The 16,451-nt window shown below is 45.0% G+C and overlaps 2 protein-coding genes across 6 annotated transcripts; one reads left to right on the top strand and one right to left on the bottom strand.

The window, feature by feature from the left end:
- The first annotated feature begins 176 nt into the window (after window positions 1–176).
- Window positions 177–6,244, top strand: LOC118310070 (PPARGC1 and ESRR induced regulator, muscle 1). The gene is made up of 4 exons (XM_035632848.2): window positions 177–271; window positions 1,008–3,892; window positions 3,998–4,114; window positions 4,413–6,244. The coding sequence occupies exons 2-4, from the start codon at window positions 1,033–1,035 to the stop codon at window positions 4,499–4,501; spliced, it is 3,066 nt and encodes a 1,021-aa protein (XP_035488741.2). The 5' UTR covers window positions 177–271; window positions 1,008–1,032; the 3' UTR covers window positions 4,502–6,244.
- On the bottom strand, window positions 5,939–16,321 carry rereb (arginine-glutamic acid dipeptide (RE) repeats b). Of its 5 annotated transcripts, none has more exons than XM_035632842.2 (17): window positions 15,853–16,321; window positions 14,851–14,899; window positions 14,042–14,166; window positions 13,140–13,239; window positions 12,942–13,040; window positions 12,617–12,697; window positions 12,346–12,499; window positions 12,123–12,209; window positions 11,803–11,999; window positions 11,486–11,647; window positions 10,970–11,071; window positions 9,651–10,783; window positions 9,241–9,445; window positions 8,445–9,147; window positions 8,210–8,347; window positions 7,940–8,132; window positions 5,939–6,984 (listed from the first exon to the last, which is right to left on the bottom strand). In XM_035632842.2, the coding sequence occupies exons 1-17, from the start codon at window positions 15,876–15,878 to the stop codon at window positions 6,951–6,953; spliced, it is 3,588 nt and encodes a 1,195-aa protein (XP_035488735.1). In that variant the 5' UTR covers window positions 15,879–16,321; the 3' UTR covers window positions 5,939–6,950. The 5 variants fall into 5 exon arrangements, with proteins under 5 accessions (XP_035488735.1, XP_035488737.1, XP_035488736.1 ...); XM_035632844.2 differs by having other exon boundaries at window positions 10,970–11,068; XM_035632843.2 differs by having other exon boundaries at window positions 11,486–11,644.
- Window positions 16,322–16,451: the final 130 nt, after the last annotated feature.

Below are 16,451 nucleotides of genomic sequence, written 5' to 3'. Positions count from 1 at the left end.
TAGCATCATAATGGAAGTGATTATTGATCTCACCTCTGATGAATGAGAGCGGGGCCTGTATTTTTTTGGTTACTGAAATGTCACACCTCTGGTAACGTCGGGAAGGACATTTGCGCCAGCAGCTACATGTGACTGGACATACTACTCTATTTATAACATCTGAGTGCAAGGCCCCAGTGTGACAAGGACAGACAAACATCCCAGCTGAAATGTTCCTGCAGGGAGAAAGTACTGCCACCTTCAAACTGGATGTGTCGTTCCTCTGCAACAGGTAGGTCCCTCTTGACTACAGAAAATGAACACTGACCCACCGAGGCGATATGCCTCATGTTAGTTGTTTGAATGAAGTACAAACGCAAGACCTTTAGTGACATTGAGGGAGAGCAGCTGAAAGAATTTTAATAACACCAATGTCAATTATGCTAAAAATGAACGAGTGTAATAACGGCACGCCTGAAAGAAAACATTTATCACTCAAGCTAAAATAATAGTGCATAAAATGTGTCTCTCAAATACAAAATATGATACACACTTGAGGAAATTATTTATACTGGCACAATTTTTCCACAAGATATGTTTGTGTTTATCTAATTCTTTTTGTCAATTTCACTGTTTACAGAAAGTGTTTGTTAACATGATACAGTAGAGTTGTGCCCCGACGTTGGCTGAATCTTTCATATCAGGTCGTATGACATGTTTTCATGGAGCAGGGCCGTGGAGTATTTTGGTATCTGTTATGGAACTTGTGACCAAGGTGCTCTTGCTTTAGCTGCACTCTGGGGTATTCACTTCTCAAGCTTTGAACTAATACAGGAGCTGATTACAGCAAAGTTAAGCTTGAGACAAATGCTTGCGCTCTATCTTTAACTCCATGTGTTGGTGTAACGTCGAACCACAACCCTGTGCGGTCGCCAAGGATGTACTGGTACACTGCCACTTTTTTTCTGCAAAACAAACATCAAAGCCTGTAATCTCTGATCGTTGTATTTATCTTCTTTTTTTTCCAGATTGAAGTGCATGTGAGGTATCAAAATGGATGATTTAGATCACAGCATGCACATTGCGGAGTTCGATTGGACCAGCTTCTACGATGAGAGTGAAGAGTGCGGCCTCCTGCGGCCTTCGCTCGCCCGCCCAGATAGCTCGCGCCTCAGCGATTCAGAGGAGTCAGAAAACTCAGAGTCAGTCCTCAGCTCGGGCCTGCGGGCGATACAGCAGAGCCCTGATGTGAACAGTGACAGAGCTGAGAGCAACGCTGCGGCAGGAGAGAGCTGTGCGAAGCTGTCGACAATGCTGCACGAGACAGAAGAACCAGTGACGCAGGTGGATCAGGAAATGTGCCTCGAGCTGCATGTGCAGGCTGCAGAGGACGTCACAGAGGAGACACGTGAAAACATTACAAACACACTGCAAACTGGAACACGACATGTTCAGTGTTCTTCAGTGAAAACGGAGGATGGAGGTTTCCAAACAGAAGCCGATATTTCCGGACATGAACCTGATCATATGTTCCCCGACCGAGCAGAACTAGATGTGACTGGGCCACACGCTGCAGCCGTGAGCGAGGACGAGAGCGGTGTCGCTCCACAAGCGGAGAGGGAGCGCTGGTTTGTGACATTGGACTGCAGCCCTGCACGACGGCGGGTGGGTGCCGCCGCTGGGAAAAAAAAACGAAGACAAAATAACCCATGTAAGAAACGTCACATGTGCGGCCACAGGCAGGAGAAATCTCTTGGAAACGGCATGGAGTTAGAGATCGACGAAGATAAGAGTGAACCTGCAGGAAAAAGAGTCGTGGGGGGCTTCACTATATCGAACCAAAACCTGGTTCAAAACTCGGGCGGGCATCAGAGTGCTGAAATAAATGATGAGAGCATTTCAGATCTGTTGCTGACGTCTTGCGATGTAGAGAACGTATCAGAAAAACTTGTGATCTCTCACTCCACCAAAGAAAATATAACTGAGGCAACGATGGACGGAAACAAACACGTAGCAGGCAGCTCGGCATCCACATCACACGACAAGTTAACACCCAAAGAGCCTTCACAGGCGGAGAGTGCAGACTCAGACGAGTCTGAAGATGGTGTTGAGTTCTTCTCCATTCACAGCTATGACTCTGAAGGTTATTTGTCTGCTACTGAATCAGTGGAGGACACTCAGGACTTTCGGCCTGCAGATCTAACACTGTTGCAGCGCTCGGTGTCTCTGAAAGATGCCGACAGTACACGGGAAACACAAATGCATGCTCGTCCAAACGCTCTCTCCTGCAATGTAGCAGCTGCCAACTGTGACAGTTACGAATGCAACGACGGTGTTGAGCCTGAACTGATGTTTCCATCTGCTGGCCAAACAGCCAACAAAATGCCAGATGACGACTCTGCGTGTGATATTCCCACACACAGCACAGAGCTCCACATGCTCTCGGACACAACGGGACCCCAGGAAGAGAAAATTAATCTTTCAGCATCTGGTAGCTCTTCAGGAGACCAGCTCAGTCCTCTCCCTGTTCCCGATTTGACTGTAACACCTTGCCCCGCGGCCAACAGCCCTGAAACATACGCCGAGGTCGCGGGCCACACTCGACCCGTGTTCGCCATTTCTGCCTTCTGGGACGAAATGGAAAAGCTGACGATAAACGACATTTTGCAGCTCAGGATGGGCAGAAGCACGCCTCCCGGAGAAACACAAGAAACGGTGACAGCACATGCTGATGAATGTTCAACAAGCCACGACTTTCTGGCTGACACCGCGCAGTATAATTCATGTGATGGCGGTCTCATGGAGTTGTCGGACACGGCCGACTCAGACTATTTCACGCAGCCTGACGAGTCCAAGCCAGATCGCTCGAGCTGTGAGTTTTCCACCTCGGATTTTGAAGAGGAGTACTGGCAGTTCATTGGCACCAGTAGGAACCCCAGTCCCGATCCTCACAGCAAGAGCCAAGACAGGACGAGTGACTCTCTTCTTTTATCCCATGAGGGGAGGGAGACGACAAGCTCCGAGGGGAAGGAGACGAGTGTCCCTTTGGAGGAGTTTGCGCGGCAGTGTTTCGAGGATCCGGAGTCACACAGTTTGAGTCAAATCGCAAGACGGATGACAAAAAGCAAAAGTATGCACAATGTTCAAGCTCTCAACAAAGACAGTTTAACTGTTCTCTTTGGTCATGAGGAGAACGGTCTGTTTCTCAGCAGGTGTCAGTCTCTGGAGGAAATCATGGTTTGGAAAGTCAGCGATAGCCAGGGAACACTAATACCAACGCCTTTTCTTTCCGGTTTTGAAGCAGACGTGCCGGGTGAACATTTTCACACATGCTTCCCAGAAGTGTTTGAATGTGTTATCACGGAGGATAAAGCAAGGAATGACTCCTGGGGCGTCACCGTCTATAATCCAGAGGACATCTCAGTGGCTCCTGTGTTTGACTACACTCTTTGTGCGTTGATGGATGATGTGTCACTCTCTTCCCTCCGTTATTCCCTTTGCGGTGAGGAGAAACCCATCCCTATATTCTCCTGTTGTTCTCCCACCATCAGAGAAATCACATTCCCAAAACCAGACTATGTTTTCTTGAGTGCGGACTGCAAACGAGAGGAGGTGGACAGCCTCTCTCCAATAAGAGTTGTGTCTCGCTCTTTCATCCAGTGTGGGACATCTGCACCTGGGTCTCACGGCTGGAAAAGTGCGCCGTCTATGAGGAAGATCAGTTTCCACGACAAAGGTAGTATCTGGTGCGGGAGGTCTGGCGCCTGGGTGTTTCCAGTCGGCGCTGAGAAGATGGAGGGAAATGACCCAACAATCACTGTGCTCTCTGAGAGGAAAGTCTCTCTGACTCCTTCTCAGATGTTCAGAGATCACGTAGTCCAGCAGAGCATTCTGGAAAGTTCGCACACATCAAGTAAGACAGTGCTCTCTTGTGAAAGGTCCTGGACATAACAAAACATACATTCACACCTAAACTAGACATAAATGAAGTTGCTTTGCTCGTTTATGTCTCTCGCAGGACGAGAGGGCATCTTCTCTACGCTGAGGCAGTCAGACATGTGTTTGGTCTGCATTGCCTTCGCCTCCTGGGTTCTGAGATCTTCTGATCCAGAGGCCGCGGATGCCTGGAAAGCAGGTATGAAACCTCGTGCATTGACATTCTGCCGTCACGTTCATTATCCAGCAAATGTGTCAGAAATTAAATAGGAAAGGTCCCGAAAACATATTTACTCAGTCAGCTTCCCAATCTGGGGTCTTAAATCAATGATAATGAATTGAATAATGAAAATGTTTTTTCTAACCATGAGTGCTGCCTACTAAGTGAAGATTTTTTTAACGTTGTTGAGAAACACTATCAGGGGCTTTAAGTATTGAACATTAAGAATTTTCTTTATAACTCAGCGAATGTATCCTTTGATTGAAATCCTGTTCAGCTCTGCTGGCGAACGTGAGTGCGCTGTCAGCTATCCAGTATCTGCGGCAGTACGTGAAGAATAAGAGGCCTCTTCAAGACCATCCCTGATACATAATGTACACAACAAGTCATTTCCAAACATTTTTCACCTGGGTCCATCTTTTTTATAGATGGACCCAGGTGAAAAATGTGTTCTGCACTGTATGTAAATGTCAGGTACTGTACCTGCTAAATATGTACTGTTTCAGCAACAATACAGCACGCTAAGGTAGAAGTTAGTGAACAGATGTTTTAAAGTTTGTTTGTTGTTTTTCAGCATTAAATTGGACAGATAATGTGCGATGATTACAATTAAAATCAGAGCTAAAGATAAGGACCAGAAAAACAAATTATAAAGGCAAATTAACAAAAATTAAATAGATGCTAATATAAGTATAAATATGTAGTTATTAAAAATAACAATTACAGTATACTGTATGAAAGACTTGTTTTAAGGCTTTATATCGTCATTGGCATGTATGAGTATGAGGGTAAAGTGCAGAGGGCAGGATGAGGACCACACTGTACATGAAAACATTTCAGCTGAATTTCAGACTTTTCATAACTTTGATTTGTCAGTTTTAGGTAAACTGATCTTGATAAACGGACCACAATGTTGGCACACAAGCTCAATAGTTTTAGCACTTTGCGAAATGTCCTGTTTGTGCCTTAATCATCCGTTTGTGTGTTATACAGCTGCAGTCGAGCTACGAGGTAATAACAGCTTGTAGGTTCTGTGAAGTTTATTCGTAGAGGATGACAATGGGGATAAAAGCACGAGAAAAAAGTCACGACGGTGACGTTGGTCTGGTTTTGTTTCGTATGTAGTAAGAAAATACTAATTATGGTGACTGAGCTGTGTGATTGGAAAACTCCCAACACTTCAGTGACTTTTCATGTTTAAACCATTTCATTTGAATAATGAAAAGTACCATATAGCGTTAAACAGTAAGGAAAAGTCAAAACTATTTTCGGTATCAGATTTTGTTTTGTGCTTCACAAGTTCTTGGATTAATCTCAGGACTCCTTCAGGGTGGGAAACCACTGGTCTAAAATCATGTATAGTGACAAGACCAGTGCAGCATCAGCTATGATTCAAAAAGAAAAACAGATCTAATCACACACTGTTTTCTCATCAGTAGTTTTGACTGTTTACATAACTACACATAATAAAAAAATCACACCACACAAATGCTTTCAAGTATTGATGCTTAATGATTGGTTGTTGTCTGTGACTGTTGAACAAACATTCTGTGTAAAGAACTTGTTAGAATAAGTAATATTTCTTGTCTAATAAAACTTGGCCCATATGAATTTTCCATATATGACAGATTTGGTGTAATAAATGATTTAATGCAATGAAACCATGAATACTATATCTAATTCTCTGCTCTATCTAAATTAATGGGTGAAAAAAAAAAACAATAGCTGAAGGTTTAATGCTTTTTTTCTACAGTTTATACTTTTTTTTTACTCCGCACAGAAGAAATATACATGCAAGGAAGATAAAGTGTCACTGCAGAAATATTTATTGAAATAAATATGCAATGGATACACTTCGTATTATATCACATAAATATTGAATGTAGAAGCAGGTTTTTTTTTATTATTTCATTGTCATGACAAAGATTTAATTTCTCCACTTCTCATTGAATATGAAGTTAATACACTGTTCTAATAAAACTTTGGGTCTGTAGTGACAGGTCGTGGTCCAATTAATAATCATCTCTCCTTATAACACTATATGTCGTTTATTTTAGCTTATAATTTACTGCTATCGTGCTGAATCGGGGGGGGGGGGGTGTGTTCACATCTACTGCTATATTAATAGTACTTGTTCATATAGAATATTTTGAATATGTGGTATTTACAATCTCAAAAATGAGCGAATAAAAGCTTCGGTTATACTGTGAAAAGATATCTTGATATATAAAACTTTAGGATTTAGACAAATATTTAGCAGATTTAAGAGTAAAACCAACCTTTACTATACTTTCAGAGTCTAGACACCACAATGCAACTTGCTACTCTAGTTTGGTGAGAACTGAAGACTGAGTCATGCTAGGTTCATTCAAACACTGATTAAAATGTCATTCTGTACAAGGAAATCACTTAGAAATCATCGTAGGTACATTATATTTAAATTCAACACCAAAGTCTGTCTGTTTTCATATCCTTTGTAAGAGCCTTATTTTAGCAAATTCAAATAACTGCATATCAAACCATTTGACAGTTTGTTAAGAGAAAACCTGTCACTAAATCTCACACCAATAAGTAAGATTGCTCGTTATTTTTCATAATAAAACTAGTATAAATTCTTAAATGATATGAAAATCTCAGACGGACTTTGACAGTCCCATTAAGTGCTGCACGAGGAATGCACATAAAAGGTCCACAAAGTATTTTCTAAAATATATTAAAACAAAAACAAAAAAGACACAAACATTATTTTACAGTCTCAAAAGGTACACAGTATTCTATAGGGTGTAAGTGTAGGGTTTCATGCACCACCTGACACTCAAGATGGCTTGTCCCCTTCTTTCTTCAGACGGCTGCAGGAAATAGAAACGACAGTGAGAAGACGTGCTGGTTGTCACAACTGTTAACATGAGTAGAACTGAGCAACGTTGACTGCATGTTGTAACAATGTAAAACAGTAGGAGGGGGAGAGCACAGTCGGCTTATCAGTGAGACTAAATAGGAAAGAGAGGCTCCCTTCCCACTGAAACATTATTCATTTCTTTTGAATTATATGATTTGAATTGTTACAATATTTATTTTTTCACCGTAGCTCTTTCTGCCACAGCTGCCCCCGTCTGCTCTGTGACAGTTACCCATATCAAACAAATCTTTGAGGTTATTAACCAATTGAATGCGCTGGCGTGAATAGAAAACAATATTTTATTCTTGCAAAATATGTTTTAAAAAGTTGTGTGTTTTATTATAATCAAGGACTTGATTCATAACATGGTATTGTTTTAAATAAAATTATGGAGTATTGTGATATGGGTTGTTTGCAGCCTCGCTGTTATTCAGCTTGTGTGCTTTATAGCATCTCTTTAGGCGTTCAGCTTAACCTACAGAAAACTTGTGATACTATGTTTTGCTGCCATGGACAAAAAATAAATTCCTGAAAGTGAAAATTTCCCCCCAAAAAATCCCAAATGTTCCCCAAGGCTTTTTTTAGTTGAACCATCTACCAATAATGACCACCGTCAATGAATGTCATGAGGAGAAGCTAAAGAATTCAATGGGTCAAACACTCCGGGTTGTCCAAGGAGAGCGTCTATGTAACTCATAGACAAGCTAAACATTTTTGGGGATTAATGGGATGATTTTATATTTAACTGGTGAAATTCAATGCTTCAAGGATGAGGACTTTCTTCTTTGACCAACAATATCTTCGAGAAACCTTACCAACTGGGAAGGACTGGTCTGTTTGCAGGGTTTTTTTCAATGAGTTGTTGGGATCAAAGACCAAACTTTTCCATCATTCAAAGAGCTCACCTGTAGTAATCTTCTTGGCTTGGTATGGGGCCTCCGTGCATGTGGTGCCCATGAAGCCACTGCTGCTCCATAGCCATCCTTTGCAGCTCTGCAGACTGAGCGTGCATGGCTTGGAGCTGGTGAGCAGCAGACATCTGAGGAATCGGGCCCTGCAACTCCCGTGGGTATGCACCTCCTACGGAAGGCATGAAAACTATTTTTAACAAATAACAAAAAGCTAGACACTTTTAAGGCTCGAGTGTTGGGCTGTGAAGGTGTAAAATTACAAACCAAACAGCGGGTGGCGCAACATCTCATGATCATGAGGAAGATCGCTGAGTAAAGGGTTGGGGATGGGGCCACCAGGGAAGGGGAATCGGGCCAAACGTGGTCCTGTTGACAGCGGGTCCAGAGGATGAGGACTTGAACCTGTATGAAGAAATAAGACGTACAGTAAATACAGGCCAACTTGCCACCGCCATATGGATTACTGCTGACTAATTAAAGTCAACAAGTCCAACCTCACCTTGCCCGAGGGGGTCCTGTTGGTGAAGGTGCAGGTGAGAGTGAATGTGAGAGTGCTGGTGATGATGCGGCGTCACATTGAGCATCTGCAGCCTGGCAGCAGGGTCAGTTGACACAGAGGCCATCCTCTCGGCATGAAGACGCTCCGCCGTGAGTCGTTCAGCATAACTCAGCTCAGGGCGCATCTGAGGTCCTGCCAGAGCCATCCTCTCCCGCTCCAGGTGGTTCAGCCCGGGATGGAAGGGTGCGAAGTGGTGGGGAGGCCCGGGTATGTGGGGCAGTCCCAGGGCACCGTGTCTGGCAAAGTGCTCCATGGGGTTGGCCGAGGGGTGTAAGGTTTCCATGTCTGGGGGTTTGACCTCGAAGCCAGGCTTCATCCTCTCGCGGAGCTCTCGCTCTCGGAGGTTCCTCAGCTCACGTTCTCTCAGGCTGGGTTCAGCACTATACAGGCCGGGCATGTGGTAGGCCAGCAGGGGGTCACCGGGGCTCAGGGACACGTAGAAAGGATGGTTGCGGTTGTTAGGGGACATGACATGTGGTCGGGCATATTCACTCAGGGTGCGCAGAGCAGGTGTATCAGGGCCAATATAGGGCGGCACAGCGGCTACAGTGGTGGGTGGGTGCTCATAGGAGGGACGTCCATGTACTTGAGCTGCCATCTGGGCCTCACTCATACGACTGTCATGGGAGGAGCTGGTGGCTCTCTGTAAGAAAGACGGTGTGTGAGACAACTCCATATGTTTTATGTGACAAAGAAGAACCAAAAAAAGGGAAATAAAGAGCAATGATGTACTCACAGTGTTTCTGTCTGCCTCTCTTTCTCGCTCTCGTTCTCTGTCCTTCTCTCTTTCGCGCTCTTGCCGAGCGCTGAGTTCGGCCTCTCTCCTCGACTTTTCCACAGCCTCTTCTCTTTTCTTGGCCAATTTGGACGACGAAAGTGGAGTGAAGAACAAGTCGGTTCTAGCACAGGAGTTGTAACCGCGATCCAGGTGTTTGATAAACCTGAAGGACAGAACAAGAGTGGTTTAGGGAACTAAGTTGAGTGAATTGTTGAAATAATGTTTGGTTGTCAGGCCACGGTAATTTCCCTTTAAAGGTTTACAAAAGATAAGAATACTAATACAAGCAAATAAAGCTAATAGGTGGGACATGTTCTCAGGAAATGTAGCATTATTATCTAGCATTAATTAAGATTATCAAAACCTACCGTGCCGACTGGCTGGCATGGCTCGCCATGTTAATAATGGTGGGTTCTGGCGAGGGGCTCCTAGGTGGCAACGGTGGGCTCTCTGCCTCTTCCATCTCATCAAGTGGCTCTTCTTTAATGTGAACAAGTGATCCCCCTGCTGTGCTGCTCGGCGACGGTCTGAGGGGGATAGGCATGTAGGATGGCTGGAGGCTCGGCACAGGGCCGATAGCTGAAGACGTAACAGTGGTGAGAGGGTGTGAGGCGGCCGCGGGTGGGTGAGAAGGAGTCATGCTTTTTCCAGAGTGGGTCGGCACCTGAGAGATCACTGGAAATTGGGCTGGAAGTGACTGCATTGGCAATGGCTGGGGCATGAGCTGAAGAGGGGGAGGGGGAGCACCTGGAGGATGCTGGTTGGGAAGAGAGTTGAGGGGCTTTAGAGCAGGCGGAGGGGGGAGATTAGAGGGCATCTGGGGGAAAGGTGTAGCAGACTGGTGTGGTAGTTGTTTGTGTGAAGGTGGAATTGGGGTGGTGGGCGGAGGCTTGATTTGTGGGCCAGACAGAGGAGGCTGAGGGAGCTGTGACTCCCTAAAGAAGGGTGGGGGTCGCTGAGGCGACAGGCCATGTGATTGCAGAGGCTGCGCAGAGTTGAGAGCAGGTGGGACCTGAAATGCTGGGAAAAGAGGCGAGTCCTGACCCAATGCTGGCGGTAGAGGAGGCGGACCAGGGAGAGAGTGAGAGACGGGTGGTGGTCGGCTGTATGGACCCCCTGTGGCAGGAGACAGGCTGGCTGCTGGCTGAGGGGGGTCTGGAGAAGGCGGAGGTGGGCTCTGAGAAGGGTCAGCAGAGGGGGCGCTTTGCGGTGGCTGAGCAGTGATGGCAGGAGCCTGAGAGAGGTGGGCCGGCGGGACTGGTGTGTCAGCCAACACAGCAGCCGGGGTAACGGGCTCCTGTGGGACGCCGTTGGGCTGCGCAGATGAGTCCGAGTCACTCTCGTTGCCCTGCTGGGGGCTGGGAATGCTGGGAGAGGAGCTGCGGTTGTCCTGATCAATGTCTTTGGTGTCACTACTGCCATCGTCCTGAGCGCTGCGGCTTTCTGAAGAGCTTTCTTCCTCTACCTCAGCCTCTCCCTCTGACCGGGAGCCCTGTGGATCCTGGAAGAAAAAAACAAACTGATGTGGATGCTGTGACCAATTCATGCCTACAAGTCATTATCATGATATCGAAATAGAAACTTTAGACTGATGGATTTGAATTAATAGTCTTCTAGGGCACCTGCGGCACAAATTGTCAGCTTTGGAGAAGTTTGATATCTGGCAACAATGGTTCCCTTCTCTCACCTGTGTCTTCTGCCTTTTAGGTGTAACTTTTTCAGGCTCCTGAGCAGGACTCTCTCGTACACGCTTTGTCGTCTTGGGTGACGTTACCTCCTCTTTTATCTTCTGTGGACACAGCATGATATTTACACAGTGCTGTTAACTACTGACAGGAGACAATGACGACGACTGACAAAATGTCAATGAATGATCGTGAACATGCATCTATGTCTGCAGTGGTATCACATGTATCGACCAGGAACATGCTGTTGAGATCACCTACATGTTTAACATGTTTAATTTCACATACATGTAAGACTGGGACTAACATAACTTTCATCTGCTCAACTTAAAGATTCCGCATCAGCTATTCAAGTCCCCAACAACAAAGACACATTTCGATTGCTTTGTGATGGACAATTAAAAAAATGAATGTGAGTGCCTCTTCTTAATGTCTACAGCATCAAAATGAAACACCTGCAGCTGTACAGTCCAAAATAAGAATTTAAAATGTAAATGAAAGGTGTAGATTTTGTTTACCTTGTTTGACCTCTTGGTGGACTCACTCTTGTTGTCTGTGGAAGACGATCTGAGAGAGGTGGAGGTCACTCCGCTGGGGGACGGCTGGTTACTGGACTGCTGATCCTCACTGGTGGGGGAGCCTGTCAGCCTCCTGTGGCCACTTCTCAAAGATGACAGCTGCTTGAAAAATAGTTGATATTCTTCAAATACAGGCAAGAAAATACATATTTCCCATAATGTAAAATAATTAATTTTCCCAGCAAACTTTGGCTGGTAAATGTTCATTAATAGCAATAAAGATAATAGTATGACTGATCTGCCCGCCTCAGGCTTACAGGTGCTCTGCTTCGCCGTGTCCTCATGCCATGCTTGCTGTTCACCTCTTCTTCCTCTTTAACAGGTTTAAACATGAATGGAGCGCCTGAAGATTTCGGAGCTGGCGGCAGACATCCGTGTTTATTTTCGTAGGCACGACAAGTCGTGCACAGGAGAGGGTTATTATCCTTTCCTCCGTGGTGCAAATCTTTAGAACCTGTTAGAGAAAAGTGGCTTCAGGTTCAAGCTCCACAAACACAAATCACTGTAAAACACGAACATTAAATAAAATGTTGACACTCCCCAACCTGATAAATGGCAAATACAGACTTGTACTCACTTGTTGTACCACAGTGGCTGCAGGTCTTTATGTCCTGTTCACTGTCTTCACTGTCAAGATCGTCATCACTGGCAGAACTAACATCCACTGCAAAATAAGTGATCAGCTTAAGTAGAGACCAAGTCCAAAGCATATCTTGCATGCACAACTACTCCCCCGTTCAGCAGCAGCAGCAGCAGCAGCAGCAGCAACATGTTTCTGAAGAATGTTAAGAAGTGCTCACCTGAATAATTGCGCGATGTGGTGTTGACTGAAGCTGCCGCAGAGCGAGTCTTTGCCTTGCGAGACGACGGCTGTCGACGTTGCTGTCGATAAGCTCTGGTTCCTGCTGCCTCGGGAGTTTTCTTCCAGTGGTAGTAGAAAATGATCAGCTCTCCCTGATAAATAAAACCACAGATAACAGGATTTAGGACTCTGATTAGGAATGTGGATTATATGGAATCACTGCATGCATTACAAACGGGTCTGTTTGCAAAAGCAAAGTGCTCAATTACAGTCTTTTTGCTGGGTAGGTAGTCTTTCCGGATGCGGAAGAAATTCTTTCCGTATTGTCTCAGGCCTTTGATGAAATGTTTCTGTAGAGAAAAAGGGAAGGAGAGGGGGAGAGTCTAAATTAATTATATTATACTGTAAATCAAAAGGCTCCACTAGCGATAATATCAATCTTATGATACTGATTATGCATGTTTAAAATACATAACTCAGCTTCCTACCGATTTAATTGCAGAGAATTTGATCTCCTTACACAAACTTTGTTTAGGGTAAACAAACTATCTGCACTGACCTTCAGTGCTGTGATACAAGCAAAAGGCGTCTCACCACATCAGCCTCCGACCAGCATTTCTCAATGAGCTTTGGCAGAGGCTTCTTGACCAGACGCTGGAGAGCTTTGGCTGCATCATAATGACTTGCATGAAGCTAGAATAGAGGAATAAAAACAAAGGTTAGGGTTTGGTTGCAAGATAATATTGTTTTTCTAATAATTGACTGAAAATTATATATTCAAGGTTTCCGCACCATGTTGAGGGCATTGAGTGTGGTATCATCGCGGGAGGCTGCTAAACATCCGTCCTCTGTGGATCCACCATCACACATCCCTGCAAACGCTGCCATGCTCCTTAAAAGGAAACAAAACACTTCTGCTGTCAGGTAAAACCAATGTTAAAAGTGCATTTTTACATTTTCCTGGTTTAATGATCAGTCTGATTCCAATAAATGATTTGTGTTAACAATACGGGCCCTGGTTTCTCCGGTCGTGACCATGCTTTTCTTAAATCCCTTGCCCCACAGGTTTTTCGCTAATAAGAAATCGGGTCAATAAAGAAAGCAGTTGATAACCATTCAAACATTTAAACACAATCCCTTGTTTCAGTTGAGCTAAACTTTCTTAATTAACACAAATTGCTGACAATGGGGAAAGTGTCTGTAAGCCCTGAACAAAATCCAATTGGAAACAGACAAGAACACACAAGATATAAATTGTGTTTTTAATTGACGGACTTAAAATTCACCGCAGCGAAGTGAGGAGCTTAACCACACGGGCATTCACGTGGCCAGACCACAGCTGTTTTAGTTTTGCATATACTTCTCCATTTGGGACACTTCTCTCACTAGCGTGTCAAAAAAAAAAGTCTTTAATCCTGGTTATTTTGGGGTTTTAATCTTGTTGTAACATAAGCACTGGCTAGGTATAAAGTATTTGTTTAAAGCAACAAGATATAGATTCACAGTTACAGTTCTGCAATGAACAAAAGCACCTTCATGAAAAATGCAAACATTTGGTTAAAAGCATTAAATAGCAGCTGCATCTTGTTGTTGATTTGGGACAAGATGAATCATCACAGTTTATTCTAAGATGTAATTTATTAGAAATAATGACAAATATTTGTATCTTCATGGCAGTCAGTGTGGACACTGACCTTGCAGCTCTGAGGTACATGAGGAGGTCACAGTCATTGACCCCAGGCGTCCACATGAGCTCCTCACTGTCTGTCTGAGTCTGCAGAGCAAGAGTCGGCCGTGGCTGCAACTCTGGAAGCTTGGCCTGAGAGACAAAGAGACAGGAGCCTGTAAATACTCAACACTTTCAAAGTGGACAGCAACTGTGTGTCCTGTAAACTTTTACTGTTTTGTTGTTTTAAAGGTGCAATTACACAACAAAAGTCCAAATGCTTATTTAAGAAATTCAAAATTGCATCCATGATGTCTGTGGAGATTGTCACTGCTCATATTTATCCACGCGGGGACTTGGTCGTTGTTTCAGATTGATTCAGTTGCAACACTCTGGAGTAGCAATGAGCTCTGTCCACACTCCACTTAGGTTAAATACCTGGTTTCACCAAAACTTAGTTAGAACTGAAGAAGCCTCTTGGATGAGAGGTGAAACATCTTAAAGAATCTACAACCAAGTCCAGTTGCTCCTGATTCAACACCGTTGTCCAGTTGCATCCACCTCTGTGTCTACGATATTATAATATGCAGGTTTTTTTATTTCTTTTAAGCCCAAAACAAAGGATGGATTATCAAAAGAATTATCTGCAGTTGAATTGATTTGTGAAAATAATGGTTAGTTGCAGACCTTAACTGAAAAGGAAGGGTAAAAAGCAGGTAATCATTTCTACATTTCATCTATTTACACGTTTGGAGGGTTTTTTTAATATAGAAATGCATTGATCATTTCAATATCTTATTATGACATACAGGATATTCTAATTCTAGCACGGTTTACCTGGTGACTTGGCCCCACGCGTATCTCGCCCTGTGTGCTGTTCAGGCTCCTGAAATGAAAACAAATCAATAAGGCAACTGAAGTTCATCGTGTGCATAACATTTCAGAATACCTTCACCTCAGCAGGGTGTTTACCATCAAGGAAAAAAGCAAAGTCAACCGTGTTCTCATAGTTGGGAGTCGGCCCTGCTGCACATTACCTGTCAGTTACAGGGTGATTATCGCTGTACAGTGTGTACATGATCGATGAGAGTGTGTGTGTGGGTGTGTGTGTGTGTGTGTGTGTGTGGGTGTGTGTGGGGGTGTGTGTGTGTGTGTGTGTGTGTGTGTTGACAGGAGCAGTGATTTTGCAGCCGCAGAACAACATCCCGCCCCTCCATCACCGTGAACCAATCTCGGCTGTGGCATGAGACGTTTCCTTATATTACATGAATGAAATCCGACGCTCTTCTGCCACGACTGTCAATCAATCATGCACGAGCTGCTGATTTTCATGGTCGCCGTGTGCCACTTCGGAGCCACTGACATGTTGACAGTCGCGGGCAGACCGCCGATCCCAGGCGAAACACGCAATCGACAATAAGCGCCGACGTTAGCATGCACAGCATGTCGCCGACACACGTTCAAACAGCGACCACGACCCATTTATTTCACGGTGCACACACGGCTAATCCGCTTCCCTGGTTTAAAAAAAAAAGAAAGAAAGAAGCTGCAGTTCTTAGCTTCCAGCTGCAGAAATAGCTGTTAGTTAAAAAAAAAAAGAAGAAGAAAAGAAATCGAGCACAAAAGCATTTCGTTTCCCCCAGCGAGGGGCTGCTGGCCGCTCACGACACGGCGACATTACGCCGTTATTCGGCTAGCTCGTTAGCCACACACGAACTTCCTGACCACTGACACTCGGGACTATTCCACGCAAAACGTCCCCCGAAGTGCGGCTGCGAGGCGCAGCGGCCGGGCGGACCGGGTGGACACGACGCGGCGGAGAGAGCGGCGCGACTTTACCTCCGCGGGCTGAACAGGTCGTCCATGTCGAAGGGCGTCTGGCGGTGGCTTGTTGACACTACGCAGCGCAGCGGGCGACACACACACAAACTACGCGGAGCCCCTATTACATGGCTATTCAAAATGGAGGCGGCGTAGTGGAGGGAGTGAGTGTAGTTTTTTTTTTTTGTTTTTTTTCTTTTTTTTTTCTCTCTCCCTCTCCTCCTCCCTCCGGTGCGGTGACCTCAGCAGCCACAGCTAAAGCCTTCCAAGTTGTCCCGGTGCACATTACTGAGCATGTGCCGCGGATCAGCGGCCTCGGCGGCCGGCGATGAGCGGCTCCTCCGCGGCGTCCATGACTCCGACGACACCGCGGTGTTTGTGTCGCTGTGCTCCGCCGACGGCGTCGTCGTCGTGTGAGGCCGCCGGTGTCTGCGTGTGCTGCAGGAAGCAACCCCCCCGCTCACCAATCAGATATTTCATATTTAAATACAGTAAGTTGATGCATTATCATATTTCATTTGCAACATGGATGCAAGTCAGATGCTGGCATTTGGCGGACACAACATGGAGCTTGACAGACATACAATATGATGTATTATTATTTTTGACATCTTGGA

The sequence above is a fragment of the Scophthalmus maximus genome, chromosome 6 (genome assembly GCF_022379125.1).
Source record: "Scophthalmus maximus strain ysfricsl-2021 chromosome 6, ASM2237912v1, whole genome shotgun sequence".
Classification (NCBI taxonomy): domain Eukaryota; kingdom Metazoa; phylum Chordata; class Actinopteri; order Pleuronectiformes; family Scophthalmidae; genus Scophthalmus; species Scophthalmus maximus.
Note: the sequence above shows the minus strand (reverse complement) of the source record. Positions and strands in the feature narration are given on the sequence as shown.

Excerpts from the sequence above, each read along its gene's own strand:
- LOC118310070 (XM_035632848.2), top strand. The coding sequence starts at position 1,033 with ATGGATGATTTAGATCACAGCATGCACATTGCGGAGTTCGATTGGACC. Across the intron at positions 3,893-3,997 it reads GGAAAGTTCGCACACATCAA|GACGAGAGGGCATCTTCTCT; the intron begins GTAAGACAGTGC and ends TGTCTCTCGCAG. Across the intron at positions 4,115-4,412 it reads CGCGGATGCCTGGAAAGCAG|CTCTGCTGGCGAACGTGAGT; the intron begins GTATGAAACCTC and ends AATCCTGTTCAG.
- rereb (XM_035632842.2), bottom strand. The coding sequence starts at position 15,878 with ATGGACGACCTGTTCAGCCCGCGGAG. Across the intron at positions 14,900-15,852 it reads GACCTGTTCAGCCCGCGGAG|GAGCCTGAACAGCACACAGG; the intron begins GTAAAGTCGCGC and ends TTTTCATTTCAG. Across the intron at positions 6,985-7,939 it reads AGCCAAGAAGATTACTACAG|CCGTCTGAAGAAAGAAGGGG; the intron begins GTGAGCTCTTTG and ends TATTTCCTGCAG.